The 17,346-nt window shown below is 40.1% G+C and overlaps 1 protein-coding gene across 1 annotated transcript; it reads right to left on the bottom strand.

Annotated features, from left to right (window-relative positions):
* Nucleotides 1-15,943: 15,943 nt before the first annotated feature.
* On the bottom strand, nucleotides 15,944-16,962 carry LOC105823034 (olfactory receptor 12D2). Its single transcript, XM_012660111.1, has one exon. It carries the CDS (start codon nucleotides 16,904-16,906, stop codon nucleotides 15,971-15,973), a length of 936 nt encoding a protein of 311 aa, XP_012515565.1. The 5' UTR covers nucleotides 16,907-16,962; the 3' UTR covers nucleotides 15,944-15,970.
* Nucleotides 16,963-17,346: the final 384 nt, after the last annotated feature.

Here is a 17,346-nt window from a genome sequence, read left to right as displayed (position 1 = left end):
ATCTCCTTACTCATCAATGGTCAGTTCAGATTTTCTATTTCTTAATAATTCAGTCTTGGTTAAGTTTCCATTTCTAGGAAATTTATTCATTTAAAAAATTTTTTTCCAGTGAAAATTAAACAGGAATATTCATTTTTAAAAGTTATCCTATTTGTTGCCATATAATTGTTCACAGTAGTCTCTTGTGATCCTTTGGTACTTCTCCCGTCCAAGTACTAACCAGGCCCAACCGTGCTTAGCTTCTGAGATCAGAGGAGATTCGCTGTGTGCAAGGTGTTATGGCTGTAAACTCCTTCATATTTCTGTGGCATCAGTTGCAATGTTTCCTCTTTGATTTATAATTTTATTAATTTAAGTTATCTCGCTTTTATTCTTTCTCAGTCTAGTTAAAGGTTTGTTGGTTTTGTTTACCTTTTTGAAAAACCAACTCTTAGTTTCATTGGTCTTTTCTATTGTTTTTCTAGTCCCTATTTCATTTCTTTCTGGTCTGATCTTTGTTATTTCCTTCCTTCTGATAAGTTTGAGCTTAGTTTGTTCTACTTTTTCTAGTGCCTTCATGTGTAAAGTTATTTTACTCACAAGCTTTCTTCTTTCTCCATGTGGGCATTTATCACTATGAACTTCCCTCTTAAAACTGCTTTTGCTGCATTCTGTAAGTTTTGGTATGTTGTCTTTCCATTTTCACCTGTTTCAGGTATTTGTTGATTTCCCTTTTGACTCATTAATGTTTAGGAGATGTTGTTTAATTTCCACATATTTGTAAATTTTCCGTGTTTCTCCTGTTATCGAGTTCTATCCAGAGTATTGATATTCTGTATTTCTTAATACCATTGTGGAAAAAAAAATGACTTGATATGATTTTAATCTTGATTTTGTGAAGACTTATGGCCTAACATATGATGTACCTTGGAGAATGTTCTGTGTATGCTGGAAAAGAAAGCGTATTCTGTTGCTGTTGGATAGAATATTCTGTATATATCTGTTAGGTCCATTTGGTCTAAGGTGTAGTTCAAGTCCAATGTTTTGAGTTGATTTTCTGTGTGGTTGATCTTTCCATTGCTAAAAGTGGGGTATTAAAGTTCCCTACTATTATTGTATTGCTGTTTATTTCTCCTTTAGATCAGCTAATATTCACTTTATATATTAGATGAGCCAAGTTGGGTGGTATTTATAACTGTAGATCCTTTTAATGAATTGATCCCTTATTATTATATAATGACCTTCTTTGTTTTTCGTGATAGTTTTGAACTTATAGTTTGTTTTGTCTGATATAAATATAGCCATCCTTATTCTCTTTTGGCTACCATTTGCATGGAATTTCTCATAATTTCTTTAAGTAAGCTTTTGTCCCTTTTATTTTCTATGCTGCTTATGAGACTCCCATAATGCATATATTAATTTGCTTGATGGTGCCCCATAATTTCCATAAGCTTTACTCACTCTTTTAAATTCTTTCTTCTTTTATTTCTTTCACTGGGTAATTTGAAATGACCTGTCTTTGAGCTCACGTATTGTTTTTTTCTGCTTGATTATGTTTGCTATTGATGTTCTCTCTGGAATTTTTCAGATCAGTCTTTGTGTTCTTTGGCTCCAGAATTTCTGTTTGGTTCTTATTTATGGTACACACTCATTATTGAACTTCTGATTTTGATCATGTATTGGTGTCCTGACATTGTTTATATGTCTTTGCTCTCTTGTGGGGCATTGAGCTTCTTTAAGACAATTATTTTGAATGCTTTGTCTGGCAGTTCACAAATACCCATTTCTTTAGAGTTATTTAATGGTGCTTTCTTTTGTTTAATTGGTGGTGTTGTGTTTCCCTTATTAATCCTGATTCTTGTGGCCATGAGTTGGTCTCTGTGAGTTTTAAGAATTAGGTACCTACTCCAGTCTTTACAGACTGGCTTTGGCTGGTAAAGCCCTTCAATAGTCAGCTGGTCCAGAGATTCTGGGTGGGCCATCTAGCAGGGTTCATAGGAAGGCCTGCATCTGGAATCCTCAGGAGGGATGGCCTGGTGCCTGGATCAGCAGGGGTTGGCTTGGAGCTTGGGTCTCTAGGGTCAGGTGCATAGCCTGAGTTCACTTGGGAAGCCTAGAGCTAGGGTCCACTGGGGTGGACCTGGATCCTGAGTCCACAGGATCTAGCCTGATGCTGGGGTCCACTGGGGTGGACCTGCTTCCTGGGTCTGCAGGAGCAGACCTGGAGCCTGGGTTGTGGTGTTCACCTTGAACCTGTTTCTGCAGGAGCTGACCTAAAGCCTGGGTCCATGGGGGCTGACATGGTGCTGGGTTGTACCTTGTACCTGGGTAAATAGGGACAAGCCTGGAGCCTGAATCTACAAAATCTGATTTTGTACTGTGGTGGGCCAGGAGTATGAGTCCACAGGCATACTGGCTCCACGTGGGCTGGTCTGGAGTCTGGGTTTGCAGGGATAATCCTGGAGCCGGGGTTTACAGGGGCTGGGCTGGCATTGGGGTGCATTGAAGTGGACTTTGGGTCTGCTGGAGAGGACCTGAACACTGGGTCCACTGCAGCATACAGCTGCAGCATATGCCTGGAGCCTGGGTTCTGCCTGGTGCTGGGGTGGGCCTGAATTCTGGGCCCGTTAGGCTGGTCTGGAGCCTTTGGAGCAAAGGTGTCAGCCTAGTGCATGGGGCCATGGGGGCAAGCCTGGTGCTGGGGCAAGCCTGGAGCCTGGGTCTGTTGGGAAAATAGACTAAGAGATGTTAGAGGTTTCAGGAGTTTTGCAGGGCTTGCCTTGAAGGAATCTGTGGGCATGTTGGTTCACAGAATAGAAGCTGCTCCCAGCAAAGACAGGCATTATCAGAGGGTGTCTGCACAGCAGCATTTGTTCAATACTGCCGTCCATTGCCTTGAGCTTTTTTGCACAGCAAAAGCTCAGTTTGGGCCCCTGGCTGAGAAGCTGATTAAAATGCCTGCCCAGCAGATAATGTGCAGCTGGAACTATCTTAAACTTCAAGGCTATTCCTGCTTCACTCCTGACCACATGTCTCTGTATTTAGAGAAATAGATTATATTAGTACACAGACTCAGTGCTCTTACTTTATACATTTTTGTCTTTAATTTGTATGCTCAGCTAGGTCTATTTCTAATTTAGGGCTTAAATGTTTATCTTAGAAAAATTTTATAACTGTCTATTCTTGTAGACAGAATTAGGTAAGGGTCCCTTGAAACCTTTGGGGAGCCTAGCAACCTCAATGAATAAGCTGTACACATAATTCTTTAACCAAGGACAACTAATTGCTATAACAATAAATACTGATGTGGGATTTCACTCATTGCCTCACAGCTCATAGAAATGCTGGAGGACTCCTGACTCCCCAATCACTTTAAACTACACTTTCTCTCTCTCTCTGTTATTTTTCTGTCTCTATTATTTCCAAATCTCTTACGACAATCCTGCCTGGGACCTGTTTTGCTGGGAGAGTAGCTAACTCCCGGCATGGGTCCATGGATGCTTGCCTGGAGTCTGGGGCTGCAGGGGACAGCCTGGCCAGACTCCAGGCTGAGATGGGCCTGGCGGTTGGGTCCATAGTGGTGGGCCTGGGTCTTCATGAACTGGTTTAGTGCATAGGGTCACAGGGCCAGCCTGGAGCTGGAGTCCATGGGATGAGCCTAAGCCCTGGGACTGTGGATACCAGTATGGTGCCTGGGGCCACAGGGGCCAGCCTGGGTCTTGGATCCATGGGAGCTGGTCCAGTACCAAGGTGGACCTGGAAGCTGAACCTCCAAGGGGCCAGCCTGGAGGCTGTGGATGCAAGGACATGCCTGGTACTAGGGGAGGCCTGGTGCCTGGGGCCAGAAGGGTAAATCTGGGGCTGTAGGTACCATCTTGGAACCTGAGGCTATACAGATTGGTCTGACTCTGGGTCAGGACTAAAACCTGGGTCCAGTGGTGTGCGACTTGGTCCTGAGACTGAAGGTGCCAAGCCTGGCACCAGGATCTACCAGAGTGGGCCTGTTACCTGGATCATAGGAAGCAGGCTTGGGTCCTGGATCAATGGGGGTAGCCTGGTTTCTGAGTCTGTGGGCTGGCCTGCTTCTGGAGAAGATGAGCCTGGGTCTTCAGGGGCCAGTGCAGTGCTGGGGCAAATCTGGGTGAATAGGGTCTGCCTCGAACCTGGGTCCACAGGGTCCAGCCTGGAACCTGGGTCCACAGGAGCCAGCCCATAACCTGGTTCCACAGGGGCTGACCTGGCACTGAGATTCACTGGGATGAGCTGATGTTGGGTGTGCAGTGAAGTCAGGTGCTCATCTCACCGTCCTTCCCCACGCAGACAGTATCTCTCAGCTGTGCCACCTGGGGTGAGGGGTGATGCAGGTAATGTACAGTTGTCTTTCCTATCCTCTTCACTGCTTATTTTCTTATTTCTGTGCTACAAACAGGTGCTGTAATCTGTCACCTGGATTCCTAAGTTCTTCCGAAGATATTGGTGTGCATGAATCATTGCTTAAGCTGATGTTTCTGTGAGGGAAAGATGCTGGACACTCCTATTCTACCGTCTTGCTGAGGCATTCCTTCTCTAAACTCTCTCATCATAATAGATAGAGGGAAGCAATTGCCTTCTCAGTGGATCTTCCACTTGATCTCCAGTCTTTTTCTCTCTCCTAGATTTATTTATTTATTTATTTTACTGATACATAATTGTACATATTTTGGGGTACCTATGATATTTTGTTACTTGCATTGAGTATGTGATCAAGTCAGGGAATTTGAGGTATTTATTACATCAAGTATTTATCATTTTATATTGGAAATATTTCAAGTCCTCTCTTCTAGCTATTTTGCAATGTATAATACATGTTGCTACCTCTAATCACCCTCCTTTCTATTGAACATTAGAACCTATTTCTTATATCTAACTGTATGTACCTGTTAACTAACCTCCCTTTATCCTCGCCTCCACCAACATATCCTTCCCAGTGTCTGGTATCTAACATCCTACTCTCTACCTCCATGAGATAAACTTATTTCCCTCATGAATATGAGCAAGAAAATGCAATATTTGTCTTTTGTGTCTTGACTTATTTCACTTAACATCATGACCTCCAGTTCCATTCATGTTGCTGAAAATTACAATATTTCTTTCTTTCTTATGGCCAAAGAATATTCCATTGTGTATGTGTGTGTGTGTGTATAATATATATTTTTTATTTAAATATATATTTATTTAAAATATATATATTATTTCAGCATATTATGGGGGTACAAATATTTAGGTTACATATATTCCCTTTGCCCCACCTGAGTCAGAGCTTCAAGCCTGTCCATCCCCCTGATGGTGTGCACTATGCCCATTAGGTGTGTATATACCCATCCCCTTCTCTCCCCCCACCTACCCAACACCCGATGGATGTTACTACTATATGTGTGCCCTTAAATGTTGGTTAGTTAAGTCAGTTAATACAAATTTGATGATGAGTACATGTGGTGCTTGTTTTTCCATTCTTGTGATACTTCACTTAGTAAAATGGGCTCCAGGTCTATCCAGAATAATACAAGAGGTGCTAGATCACCATTGTTTTTTTGTGGCTGAGTAGAGCACCATGGTATACATATACCACATTTTATTAATGGACACTTGGGTTGTTTCTACATCTTTGTAATTGTGAATTGTGCTGCTATAAACATTCGAGTGCAGATGTCTTTTTTACAGAACATCTTTTTTTCCTTTGGGTAGATGCCCAGTAATGGGATTGCTGGATCAAATGGTAGTTCTGCTTGTATCTCTTTGAGGTATCTCCATATTACTTTCCACAGAGGTAGTACTATTTTGCAGTCCCACCAGCAGTGTATGAGTGTTCCTATCTCTTCACATCCCTGCCAACATTTATTGTTTTGGAACTTTTTGATAAAGGCAGTTTTCACTGGAGATAACTGATATTTCATAGTGGTTTTGGATTGCATTTCCCTGATAATTAAAGATGTTGAGCATTTTTTCATATTTTTGTTGGCCATTAGTTTATCTTCTTTTGAAAAGTTTCTGTTCATGTCCTTTGCCCACTTTTTGACAGAGCTGTTTTATTTTTTCTTTCTGATTTTCCTGAGTTCTCTATAGATTCTAGTTATCAGCCCTTTATCAGATGTGTAGTGTGCGAATATTTTCTCCCATTCTGTAGGTTGTCTGTTTGCTCTTGTCATAGTTTCCTTGGCTATGCAGAAACTTTTTAATTTGATCAGGTCCCATTTATTTATTTATTTTTTGTTGCTGATTGCCTTTGGGGTCTTCTTCATAAATCCTTTCCCTAGGCCAATATCTACAGGACTTTTTCCAATATTTTCTTCTAGAATTCTTATAGTTTCATGCCTTAGGTTTAATTCTATTATTTGCCATGGGTTGATTTTTGTGAGAGGTGAAAGGTGCGGATCCTGTTTCAGTCTTCTACATGTAGCTATCCCATTTTCCCAGACACTCCTCTTGATAGATTAATGAGAAGCAGAAAAGAAAAGAAAGAGCTCTAATAAGCTCAATCAGAAATGGAAAAGGAGAGATTACAACTGATACCATGGAAATACAAAGTATCATCTATGAATACTGTAAAGACCTCTATGCACATAAACTTGAAAACGTGGAGGAAATGGACAAATTCTTAGAAACACACAGCCTGTCTAGGCTCAATCAGGAAGAAATAGAATTTCTAAACAGACCAATATCAAATACTAAAATTGAAGCAGCAAGAAAAAAATCTTCCTGAAAAGTCCCACGCCAGATGGTTTCAGCCGAATTTTACAAGACCTACAAAGAAGAACTTGTACCTATTTTGCAGAAATTATTCCACAACATCAAGAAGGAAGGAATCCTCTCCAACACATTTTATGAAGCCAGCATCACTCTGATACCAAAATAGGGAAAGGATACAACAAAAAAAGAAAACTACAGACCAATATCCCTTATGAATATTGATGCAATAATTCTCAACAAAATCCTAGCAAACCGAATTCAGGTGCTCATCAAAAAAATAATCCATCATGACCAACTGGGCTTCATCCCAGAGATGCAGGGATGGTTCAACATATGCAAATCCATAAATGTAATTCACCATATAAATAGAAGCAAAGTCCACCGTGTATATATACCACATTAAAAAATCCATTTCTCCATTGATGGACACATAGGTTGATTTCATACCTTGGTTATTGTGAATAGTGCTGCAATAAACATGAGAGTGCAGGCATCCCTTTGATATACTGATCTCTTTTCCTTTGGAAAAATATCCAGTAGTGGATTGCTGGATCATATGGTGGTTCTATTTTTAACTTTTTGAGAAATCACCCATACTGTTTTCCCTACTGTTTGCATTAATTTACATTCACACCAATAGTTTGCAAGGGTTCCCTTTTCTCCACATGCTCACCAACATGTATTATTTTTTGTCTGTTTAATAATAGCCTCATTCTAACTGGGGTAAGATGATATCTCATCGTGGTTTTGATTTGCATTTCCCTGATGATCAGTGATGTTGAAGATTTTTTCAAGTATCTATTGGCCATTTGTATGTCTTCTTTTGACTTTTGCCCACTTTTAATTGGATTATGTGTTTTATTTTATTTTTTTTACATTTGCGTTGTTTCAGTTTCCTGCATATTCTGGATTCCTTATCAGATGAGCAGTTTGCAAATATTTTCTCCCATTCAACAAGTTGTCTCTTTCTTCTGTTGTTTCCTTTGTTGTGTTGAAGCAGAAGATTTTCAGTTTAATACCGTCCTATTTGTCTATTTTTTTTTTTTATTGCCTGTCCTTTTCAATTCTTAGCCATAACATCTGAACCTAGACCAATGTTCCAAAGTGTTTCCACTGTGCTGTTTTTCTAGTAGTTTTCTTTTAGTAGTTTTGCTGTTTTGGTTACTATAGCCTTCTAGTATGGTTTGAAGTCTGGTAATGTGATGCCTCAAGATTTGTTCCTTTTGCTTAGGATTTCTTTGGCTATTTGAGCTTTTTTCTGGTTGCATACAAAGCATATAATTATTTTTTCTAGATCTGTGAAATATGAAATTAGTATTTTGATGGCGATTGCATTGAATCTGTAAATCATTTTGGGTAGTATGGGCATTTCAACAACGTTGATCCTGCTAATCAATGGGAAGGATATGTTTTTCCATTTGTTTGTGTCATCTGTGATTTCTTTCCTAAGTGTTTCATAATTCTCCTTGTAGAGCTCTTTCACCTCTTTGATTAAGGATATCCCAGGTATTTTATTTTCTTAGTAGCTATTATGAATGGTATTGAGTCTTTGATTTGACTTACAGCTTGATTGTTATTAGTATATAGAAATGCTACTGATTTATGTACACTGATTTTGTATCCTGAAACAGTAGGGAAAACAGTCTGGTGATTCTCAAAAAGTTAAAAATAGAACCACCATATGATCCAGCAATCCTACTATTGGATATTTTTCCAAAGGAAAAGTGATCTGTATATCAAAGGGATGCCTGCCCTCTCATGTTTATTGCAGCACTATTCACAGTAGCCAAGGTATTAAATCAACCTATGTGTCCATCAATGGAAAAATGGATTTTTAGATGTGGTATATATACACAGTGGAGTCCAGGAGTCTCTTGGTATAGCCTTGGGGATTTTCTAGATACGAGATCATATCATCAGCAAAAAGTGATAGTTTGACCTCCTCTTTCCTTATTTGGATACCTTTTATTTCTTTTTCTTGCCCAATTGCTCTGGTTAGGACTTCCAGCACTATGTTGAATAGAATTGGTGACAGTGGGCACCCTTGTCTTGTTCTAGTTCTTAGTGGCAATGCTTTCAACTTTTCCCCATTCAATATAATATTGACTGTGGGTTTGGCATATATGGCTTTTATAATTTTGAGATGTTTATGCCTAATTTATCATGAAAGGGTGCTGGATTTTGTCTCAATAGATGCTTTTTCTGCATCTATTGAGATGATCATATGGTCTTTGTTTTTGCTTCTGTTTATATGATGAATCACATTTATTGATTTACATATGTTGAACCATAATGGCATCCCTGGGATGAAGCCCACTTGATCCTGGTGGATTCTTTTTTGATGTGTTGTTGAATTCAGTTTCCTAGTATTTTATTGAGGATTTTTGCATTTATTAAATATATACATAAGGGATATTGAACAAAAAAAGTTTTCTTTTTTTGTTATGTCCTTTCTTGGTTTTGGTATCAAGGTGAAAGTGGCTTTGTAGAATGAGTGGGAAACAGTCTCTCCTTTTCTATCTTATGGAATAATTTCTGCAGTATGGGTACCAGTTCTTCTTTGTAGGTTTGGTAAAATTTGGCTGTGGATCCATCTGGTCTGGGGCCTTTTTTTTTCTTTTTTCTTTTTTATTTCAGCATATTATGGGGTACAGATGTTTAGGTTACGCGTGTTGCCCTTGGTTCCCCCCCCCCAAGTCCATGTTTCAAATATGTCCATCCTTCGGGTAGTGCGCATTGCACTCCTTGTGTATACAAATACCCGTCCCCTCCTCCCTCCTCCCCCCTCCTCCCGCCACCCTCCCCCTTCCCCAGCATCCAATAGATGTTGTTCTGATATGTGCATTTATGTGTTCATTAGTTAATACCAATTTGATGGTGAGTACAAATGGATACCGTTCTTCTGCTCTTGTGGTGCCCCACTTTGGATAATGGGCTCAAGTTTAATTCAGGAAAGTGTAAGAGGTGCTAGATCACTGTCATTTCTTATGATTGAGTAATGTTCCATTGTAAACATATACCAAATTTTGATAATTCACTCATGGATTGACGGGCACTTGGGTTGTTTCCACATTCTTGCAATAGTGAATTGTGCTGCCATAAACATTCGGGTGCAGATGTCCTTATCGTAGAATGTTTTGTGTTCTTTTGGGTAGATGCCTAATAGTGCAATTGCTGGATCGAACGGTATTTCTATTTTTAGCTCTCTGAGGTATCTCCAAATTCTTTTCCACAGAGGTTGCACTAATTTGCAGTCCCACCAGCAGTGTAGAAGTGTTCCTGTCTCTCCACATCCTCGCTGGGGCCTTTTTTTCGTAGTTGGAAGATTTTTTTATTACTGCCTCAATATTGATGCTCATTTGTGGTCTGTTCAGGACTTCTATTTCTTTCTGACCGAGTCTTGGGAGGTTGTGTGTTTCCAGGAATTTGTTCATTTCCTCTACATTTTAGAGTTTATGTGTGTAGAGATTTTCATTGTATTCATAGATGATATTTTTTATTTCTGTGGTATCAGTTGTAATATTCTTTTTTCATTTCTTATTGAGCTTTTTTCATTTCTTATTTGAGTTCTATCTCATCTAATCCTGGTTAATTTAGTGAGAGGTCTATCAATTTTGTTTATCTTTTCAAGGACCCAACTTTTTGTTTCATTGATCCTTTGTATTTTTTTTTGTTTGTTTTCTATTTTGTTTAGTTCTGGTTTTACCTTAGTTATTTCTTTTGTTTTGCTGGCCATGAGTTTGGTTTGCTCTTCTTTTTCTAGTTCCTTGAAATGTGTCATTATACTGTTAATTTGTGATCTTTCTGTCTTTTTGATGTAGGCATTTAAGGCTATAAATTTTCCCCTTAGGCCTGCTTTTGCTGAATCCCATAGATTTTGATAGCTTGTGTCTCCTTAGTCATTAAGTCCAAAGAACTTTCTGATTTCCATCTTAATTTCATTATTGATGCAATAATTGTTTAGCAGCAGGTTGTTTAACTTCCATGACTTTTGTGTAGGATCGTGTGTTTCTCTTGGAGTTGATTTCTAGTTTTATTCCATTGTTGTCCAAGAAGATATATGGTATGATTTGTTGAGACATGATTTGTGGCCTAAGATATGGACAATCTTAGAGAATATTCCATGTGCGGATGAGAAGTATGTATATTCAGTAGTTTTTGGATAAACTGTTCTGGAAATGTCTGTTAGGTCCATTTGTTCTAGAGTCCCATTTAAATTCAATGTTTTCTTATTTTCTGCTTGGATGATCTGTCCTGTTCTGTCAGTGGGGTGTTGAAGTCCTGGGTAATTACAATGCTGCTGTTTATCTCTTTGCTTAGATCTAGTAGATTTTGCTTTAGAAATATGGGTGCTCCTGTGTTAGGTGCATAGATATTTAGGATTGTTATGTCTTTTTATTGTATTGGTCCGTTTACCATTATATGATGCCTATCTCTGTCTTTTTTTGCCATTATTGATTTATAGTCAATTTTATCTGACATGAGAATGGCTACACCTTTCTTTTGGTTTTCATTTGTGTGGAATATTTTTTCCATCCCTTCACCTTAAGTGTGTGTGAGTCCTTGTGAGTTAGATGTGTTTCCCGGAGACACAGATATTTGGGTTGTATTTTTTTATCCATTATGTCTCTTGAGTGGGGCATTCAGACCATTCACATTGATTGGTAGATTGATATGTGGAATGCTATTCTGTTCTTCCTGTTGGGTAGTACCTTACTGCTTTGTTTTCATTCTTTTGATATTGTTTCATATGAGCTCTGAGCTTTAGCTTTTGGGTGGTTTTACGCTGGTGGGTGTCTATTGTGCTGATCCACATATAATGCAGTTCTGAGTATTTCCTGCATGACAGGTCTGGTCCTTACAAATTCCCTCAGTGTTTGCTTGTGTGGAAAAGTCTTCATTTATCCTTTATGTATGAAGCTTAGTTTTGAAGGGTACAGAATCTAGGCTGGCAGTTGTTCTGTTTAAGAAGCCTAAAGTTGGGGCCCCAATCCCTTCCGGTTTTTAAGGTCTCAGTGCAGAAGTCTGCAGTTATCCTGATGGTTTTTATTTGTAAGTTACTTGATGCTTTCACCTCATGGCTTCTAGGAGTTCCTCCTCCATGTTGACTTTGGCTAGTCTGAGGACTTTGTGTCTTGTGATTGCTTCTTTGCAATGAATCTCCCAGGTGTTTATTGAACTTCTTGTATCCAGATGTCTAAATCTCTAGCAAGACCAGGGAAGTTTTCTTAATTATTCCCTCAAATAGGTTTTCCAGTCCTTGTTTGTTTTCTTCTCCACCCTCAGGAATGCCTATGATTCTTATATTTGGCTGTTTTATATAATCCCATACTTATTGCAGGCTTTGTTCATTCTTCTTAATTCTTTGTTCTTTATTTTTGACTGATTGAATTAATTTAAGAGTTGTCTTCAAGCTCTGAAATTCTTTCTCCTGCCTGGTCTAGTCTATTCTTAAAACTTTTCACTGTGTTTTGTATTTGTTGAAATAATTTTTTCATTTCCAGAAGTTCCATATGGTTTTTCTTTAATACTTCAATCTCTTTAGTGAATTTTTCATTCATTTCCTGAATTGTTCTGGTTTCTTTGAGTTGATTTTTCATTTTCTCTTGAATTTTATTGAGATTTCTTACAATTCATATTTGGAATTCTTTATCTGTCATTTCAGCATTTTTGTTTTGATTGGTATCCATTGCTAGAGAGCTAGTGTTCCCCTTTGTGGGTGTTCTTTTACTCTGATTTTTTATACTTCCAGGGTTCTTGCACTGATTCCTTCTCATCTGGAGTATCTGTCTCATCTTATTTTGGGATTTTCTTTTGTTTGGATGGGGCTTTTCTCCACCCCCCAACTCATAAAGGTGTGTCTGTAGCATATGGTGGGTAAGAAATTTTGGCTTTGATTTTGGGTGCTTTGATGGTGGTCTAGGTTTTGGGTCAATCCCATGGTTATAGATATCCTTAGTGTAGTAGTTTTCTCAGTTGCTAGCTGTTTGTAGGCTGTAGCAGTGGTGAGCTATGTGTGTGGGTAGATTCTGCATCTCTTGTTGATGAGGGAGGATGGAGGTCTTTGGAATCCTTTCTCTTTTCCCAGCCCTGTGGTCTTCTTAACAGTGTGAATTGTATTGGTACACTCAGTTTAATCTCTGATACAGTAGGTGGTGCTTGTGGGTAAGAATCAACCACACCCTGCATGATTGATTCAGTAAATGTTGTATTGGGTTGTACAAATTGAACTTCTTATCAGTGGGTGGCATTTGCCAGAAGGAACAGGCTTCAGTGTTGTTTTGGGACCTGTGACCAGCTGTAGACTCTCAGGAGAAGCACTTGAATTCCCCAGATTGTGGGCAGCTCCCTGAAACTTCTAGGCATGTCCTTATTTTCTACCAGAGCAGAGGCAGGTGGGGGAGTGAGGCTGAGTGGATCTGGGTGGGGTGAGCTTGCCCTCAGGCTCCACAAAAGCTGGTAAGGTAGCTGTCTGAGCAGGGGTCAAAGTCCACTTCCAGGTTTCTAGGGAAAGCCACCAGGGCAGGGCTGAAGTGGTCCCACCCAGCCAGAATGTCTGCTTGTGGGGAAGGGCCATCTGAGGTCCACAGTATGGCTGTCATGAGTAGGTTTGTCTGTTGGCAAGCAGGAATTCAAACTAGCTGAGCTCCCCTACAATGGCACTGCAGATTGGGAGCTTTCCTATTCAGGATCCCACACTACACTGAGAGCATGGCTTTCCTGTGGGAGGAGGAATGTTCTCTGGCTGGGAACCACAATGCACTCTCTTTTCAGTTCTGCCCATGAGGACTCCCTGACCTCCTGAGATTAGTTCACAAATCTTCCTCCAGGCCCCAAGCCACATGATTGAGTCCTATGGTTACAGGATCTGGCCTGTGGGCCTGTTCCTGGTCTCTGAAGATCAATCCCTGATTGTGCCAGGGAGAAGTGTTCTTGTCTTGAGTTGCTTATGGGGTGCTTAAGCAGGTTTGATGTCCTTCTGCTTCTGGGTGTGCCCTGCTGTGATGGAGCATCCAGGTGTCACTCCATAAATTAATATAACTATATTAGAGACAGAAATGGTCTCAGGAGTTTTGCAGGGCTTTGCCCTGAAGGAATATGTGAACGTGTTAGTTTGCATATCGAAAGCTGCTTTGCCTCAGGAGGGCATCTCAAAGGTCAGTGGCAGCTGCTTTCCAAGGTGATGCTGCAGTCTCAGACCTGTGATTCACGCTTGCTTTGAAAGACGAAGCAGGTCTTCTAGGAGCCACAGGATGAGAGCTGATTAAAGAATGCCCGCCCAAGAGACAGACACCTTGTGGCTAAAAACAATTAGCCTAAGGGACAGTTCCTGCTTAAACTCCTGACTATCTGTCTCAATATACAATAACTTGATAAAAAAATATGAAGCCACTATATCTCTGTTTAACCCTTCTGTTAAGTGATAAATTTACCTTAGAACTTAGAATTTTGTCTTTGAAAGATTTTGTAACCATTTGTTCACGTAGATAGAGTTAGTTAAGGCATCTAAAGAAGCCTTTTGAAATACTTTTAACCTAAGATGAACTACCTGTTATTATGTAAATCTGTTACCCCTGGCAACTGATCACTGTACCTATAAATACCCATGTAAAACTTCACTCGCGGCCTTATGATTGATGGGGATATTGTAAGGACCCTTGAGTACCCTGCTTTTGCCTTTTATCTTTATAAATCTATAAAATTATATCTTCATCTCTGTGTATTCTTTTATTTATATTATTTTCCATTTTCTATTATTTTCTAATCCTTTGTGACAACCTGTAACCAAGAGACCTGATTTTTTGGTGAGGGTGTAGCTAACTCCCCACAGCCAGGAAAGCAGCACTGGGGAAAGCCAGTGAGCAGGGAGCTCATAGTACAATCACCCTTTAGTCTGCTGCAGGTCTTTGAGAGGAAAAGTTTGAGCCCCACTCTCTGTTGAAGCCTTGGTGTGGTGGATGCACCAACAAAGGAGAGGTAGCCACTCCTAAGAGCCCTAGCTCAATTGTCTCTCTTGGGAGCTTCAGGAAGGGGAAGGGAAGGGAAGGGAAGGAAAAAAGTCCAAATGGAGGACAGCTACTACTCTGGTTACCTATGTCCCTCTCTCCAGAAGGCAGCCCACCAAGAATGTCCAAGGTCTGGGGTCACACGGATCCCCTGGGACCCATCAGCCCTTGTGGCTCCTGCAGTCTGGGCTGGAGCTGGTAAATGTTTGTGTGGGAATGAGTGAGACAAAAACTGAGGGGCTGAAGCGCCCTGGGGACGACAAAGGCACAAGAAGGGCAGAGAAGCAACATGGTACCTGTCATCTCGGCTTGGGTCTGTGGTGATGGTAAGCGATGCATGGGGGCTGGCAGCCTGGTACTTTGTCCTCAAAGATCTCCCAGTTCACGGACAGCAGAAGCTTTTGGGCTTGTGAGGGTAGAAAGGCTCTCCACCAGCTTGGGAGCTTGCTGACTGCCAGAAATGATAGGGAGGGAGAAACAGATCACCCCACCCATCCTTTTTGCTAGTTTCCAAGCCTCTGGGGGGTTGATCTCTGCCAATATCTTGCTCCTTCTTGTTCTGCCCTGCAACTTCTTCCCAAGGAATCTCTGATAGGTTCCGACACTTTCCCCTTGGAATTATACCCAATGTATGTTTTTTTTTTCATCTAAACCTTTTCCTTCCTTCTGAGACAAACTGGCAGCTGATGTCTCTGGTCAGGCATCTTGTCCTGTAACTTGTTTGAATTACTTATTTGCCTTCCTGTTTAAAGAACCAAAAAATCAGGACATACCTCTTAAAAATTATCCTTAACTCATGTGTCAGTTAGCATATACTTTTCTAATTAATTAGCCATGGCTCCAAATTAAAATCCTCAAAATATAAAAGCATAATAATTTTATTGATTACATAATATGTTAACCTAGAGGGATGATATACATAAATAGACCAAATATTATTCTACTCAATACATGGGTAATATAGGTATATTTGTATACTCAATTTCATATAAGAACACATAAGGAACATAATAAATCGATTTGATCAACTGATATCCCCCCAAAAATTCAGCATTAGAGTTCCATGGGTAGCATCCCATTTGTTCATATTTCCCTTATGTAACCTAGGAAAGCATTTTAAATGCAGCTAGACCATATTTTCCCATATAGTTTTATTTTATCCAGTTCCCTGTGTTATACGTTCTAAACAATTTGAGAAGCAATATAGTTACACATCTTAACTTTCTCATTGTCTGATAGTTTATCTCAGAAGAGTTCTTTTATTTCTTCAAGTTGGAGCTTCTGATCACCCTACACAAGCCCCCCTTCACTTCCTTGTTCCTCAAAGTATAGATCAGTGGATTTAGTGCAGGAGTGACCACACTGTACATGATGGCAATGATCCAGTCCTGGTCCATGGAGCTCTCTGAGTCAGGATGAATGTAGATGAAGAGAACAGGGGCATAGAAAAGAATAACTACCGTGAAGTGGGAGGCGCAAGTGGACAGTGCTTTGTGAAGCATGCTGCAAGAGTGGGTTTTGAAGAAGAGATAGGTGATAATGTAGAAATAGGAGAGAAGTGTCAGAAAGAAGGAACTCATGGCAATGGTCCCTGTGACAGTATTGAGCAGCCACTGATTGAGCTTAGTGTTTCCACAGGCAAGCTTTAGCAATGGTTTAACATCACAGAAGAAGTGATGGATATGGTTGGAACCACAGAAGTTCAAGTGAGAGGTCATTACAGAGTGCAGCAGGGCATGAAAAAAACCAATGGTCCAAATTGTGATAGCCACCTGGGTACACAGCTGAGGCCTCATGATGACAGTGTAATGAAGTGGTTTGCAGATAGCCGCAAAGCGATCAAATGCCATCACGGCCAACAACATGGCTTCTGTGCTGCCCAGGAAGTGGAAGAAATGAAGCTGGCTTATGCATCCCAAGAAGGAAATTGCTTTATTTGTAGAGAGGAAGTTCTCCAGCATCTTTGGCAGTGTCACCGTGGAGTAGCAGATATCTATACACGACAGGTTTCCCAGGAAGAAATACATGGGTGAATGGAGTCTTGGGTCAGAGAAAACAATCATCAGGATGGCTCCATTCCCAGCCATGTTGAGGAAGTAAATGGTGAGGAAAACCACAAAGAGAAAAAGCTGAAGTTCTTTGATGTCTGTCACTTCTAGGAGGAGAAATTCAGTGACCGAAGTTTGATTCAGCATCACTTCAAAGAAAAGACACAATGATGTATGGAGTGCTAGTTTTAATGAGAATCAGAGTCCTTCTAGCTCAGGATTTTCTCACTAAGACAAAAATATTTTAAGGGATAGTATCATTTTACATGAACCTAACTGCAGCAGTTTTACATTATGTTGGCTGTTAGACTATTAAATATTAAGGATACATGTCTGTTATGGGCTCTGACTCAATCATTTTTAAATTAAGTTTATCATTAATAATTTTCTTTCTTCCAGGGATTCAGAGCACATTGTCAGCTTACAATCTTCTCTGCTCATCGACATCTCCATTTGGATACAATTTTCCTTTCATATTTCCCAGTCAGCTTTAATAGGGCACAGTTTTTTAAGCACACCACCAAGGTCGTAAGAAACCAACTGAAGGATTTTAGCTTAAGAAAAACAGACAGGGCTGAATTCATTTT

The sequence above is a fragment of the Propithecus coquereli genome, unplaced genomic scaffold (genome assembly GCF_000956105.1).
Source record: "Propithecus coquereli isolate 6110/MARCELLA unplaced genomic scaffold, Pcoq_1.0 Scaffold656, whole genome shotgun sequence".
Taxonomy (NCBI): domain Eukaryota; kingdom Metazoa; phylum Chordata; class Mammalia; order Primates; family Indriidae; genus Propithecus; species Propithecus coquereli.
This window is presented reverse-complemented; position numbering and strand designations above follow the sequence as displayed.

What these genes read in the sequence shown, in the direction of transcription:
- LOC105823034 (XM_012660111.1), bottom strand. Translation starts at nt 16,906, where the DNA reads ATGCTGAATCAAACTTCGGTCACTGAATTTCTCCTCCTAGAAGTGACA.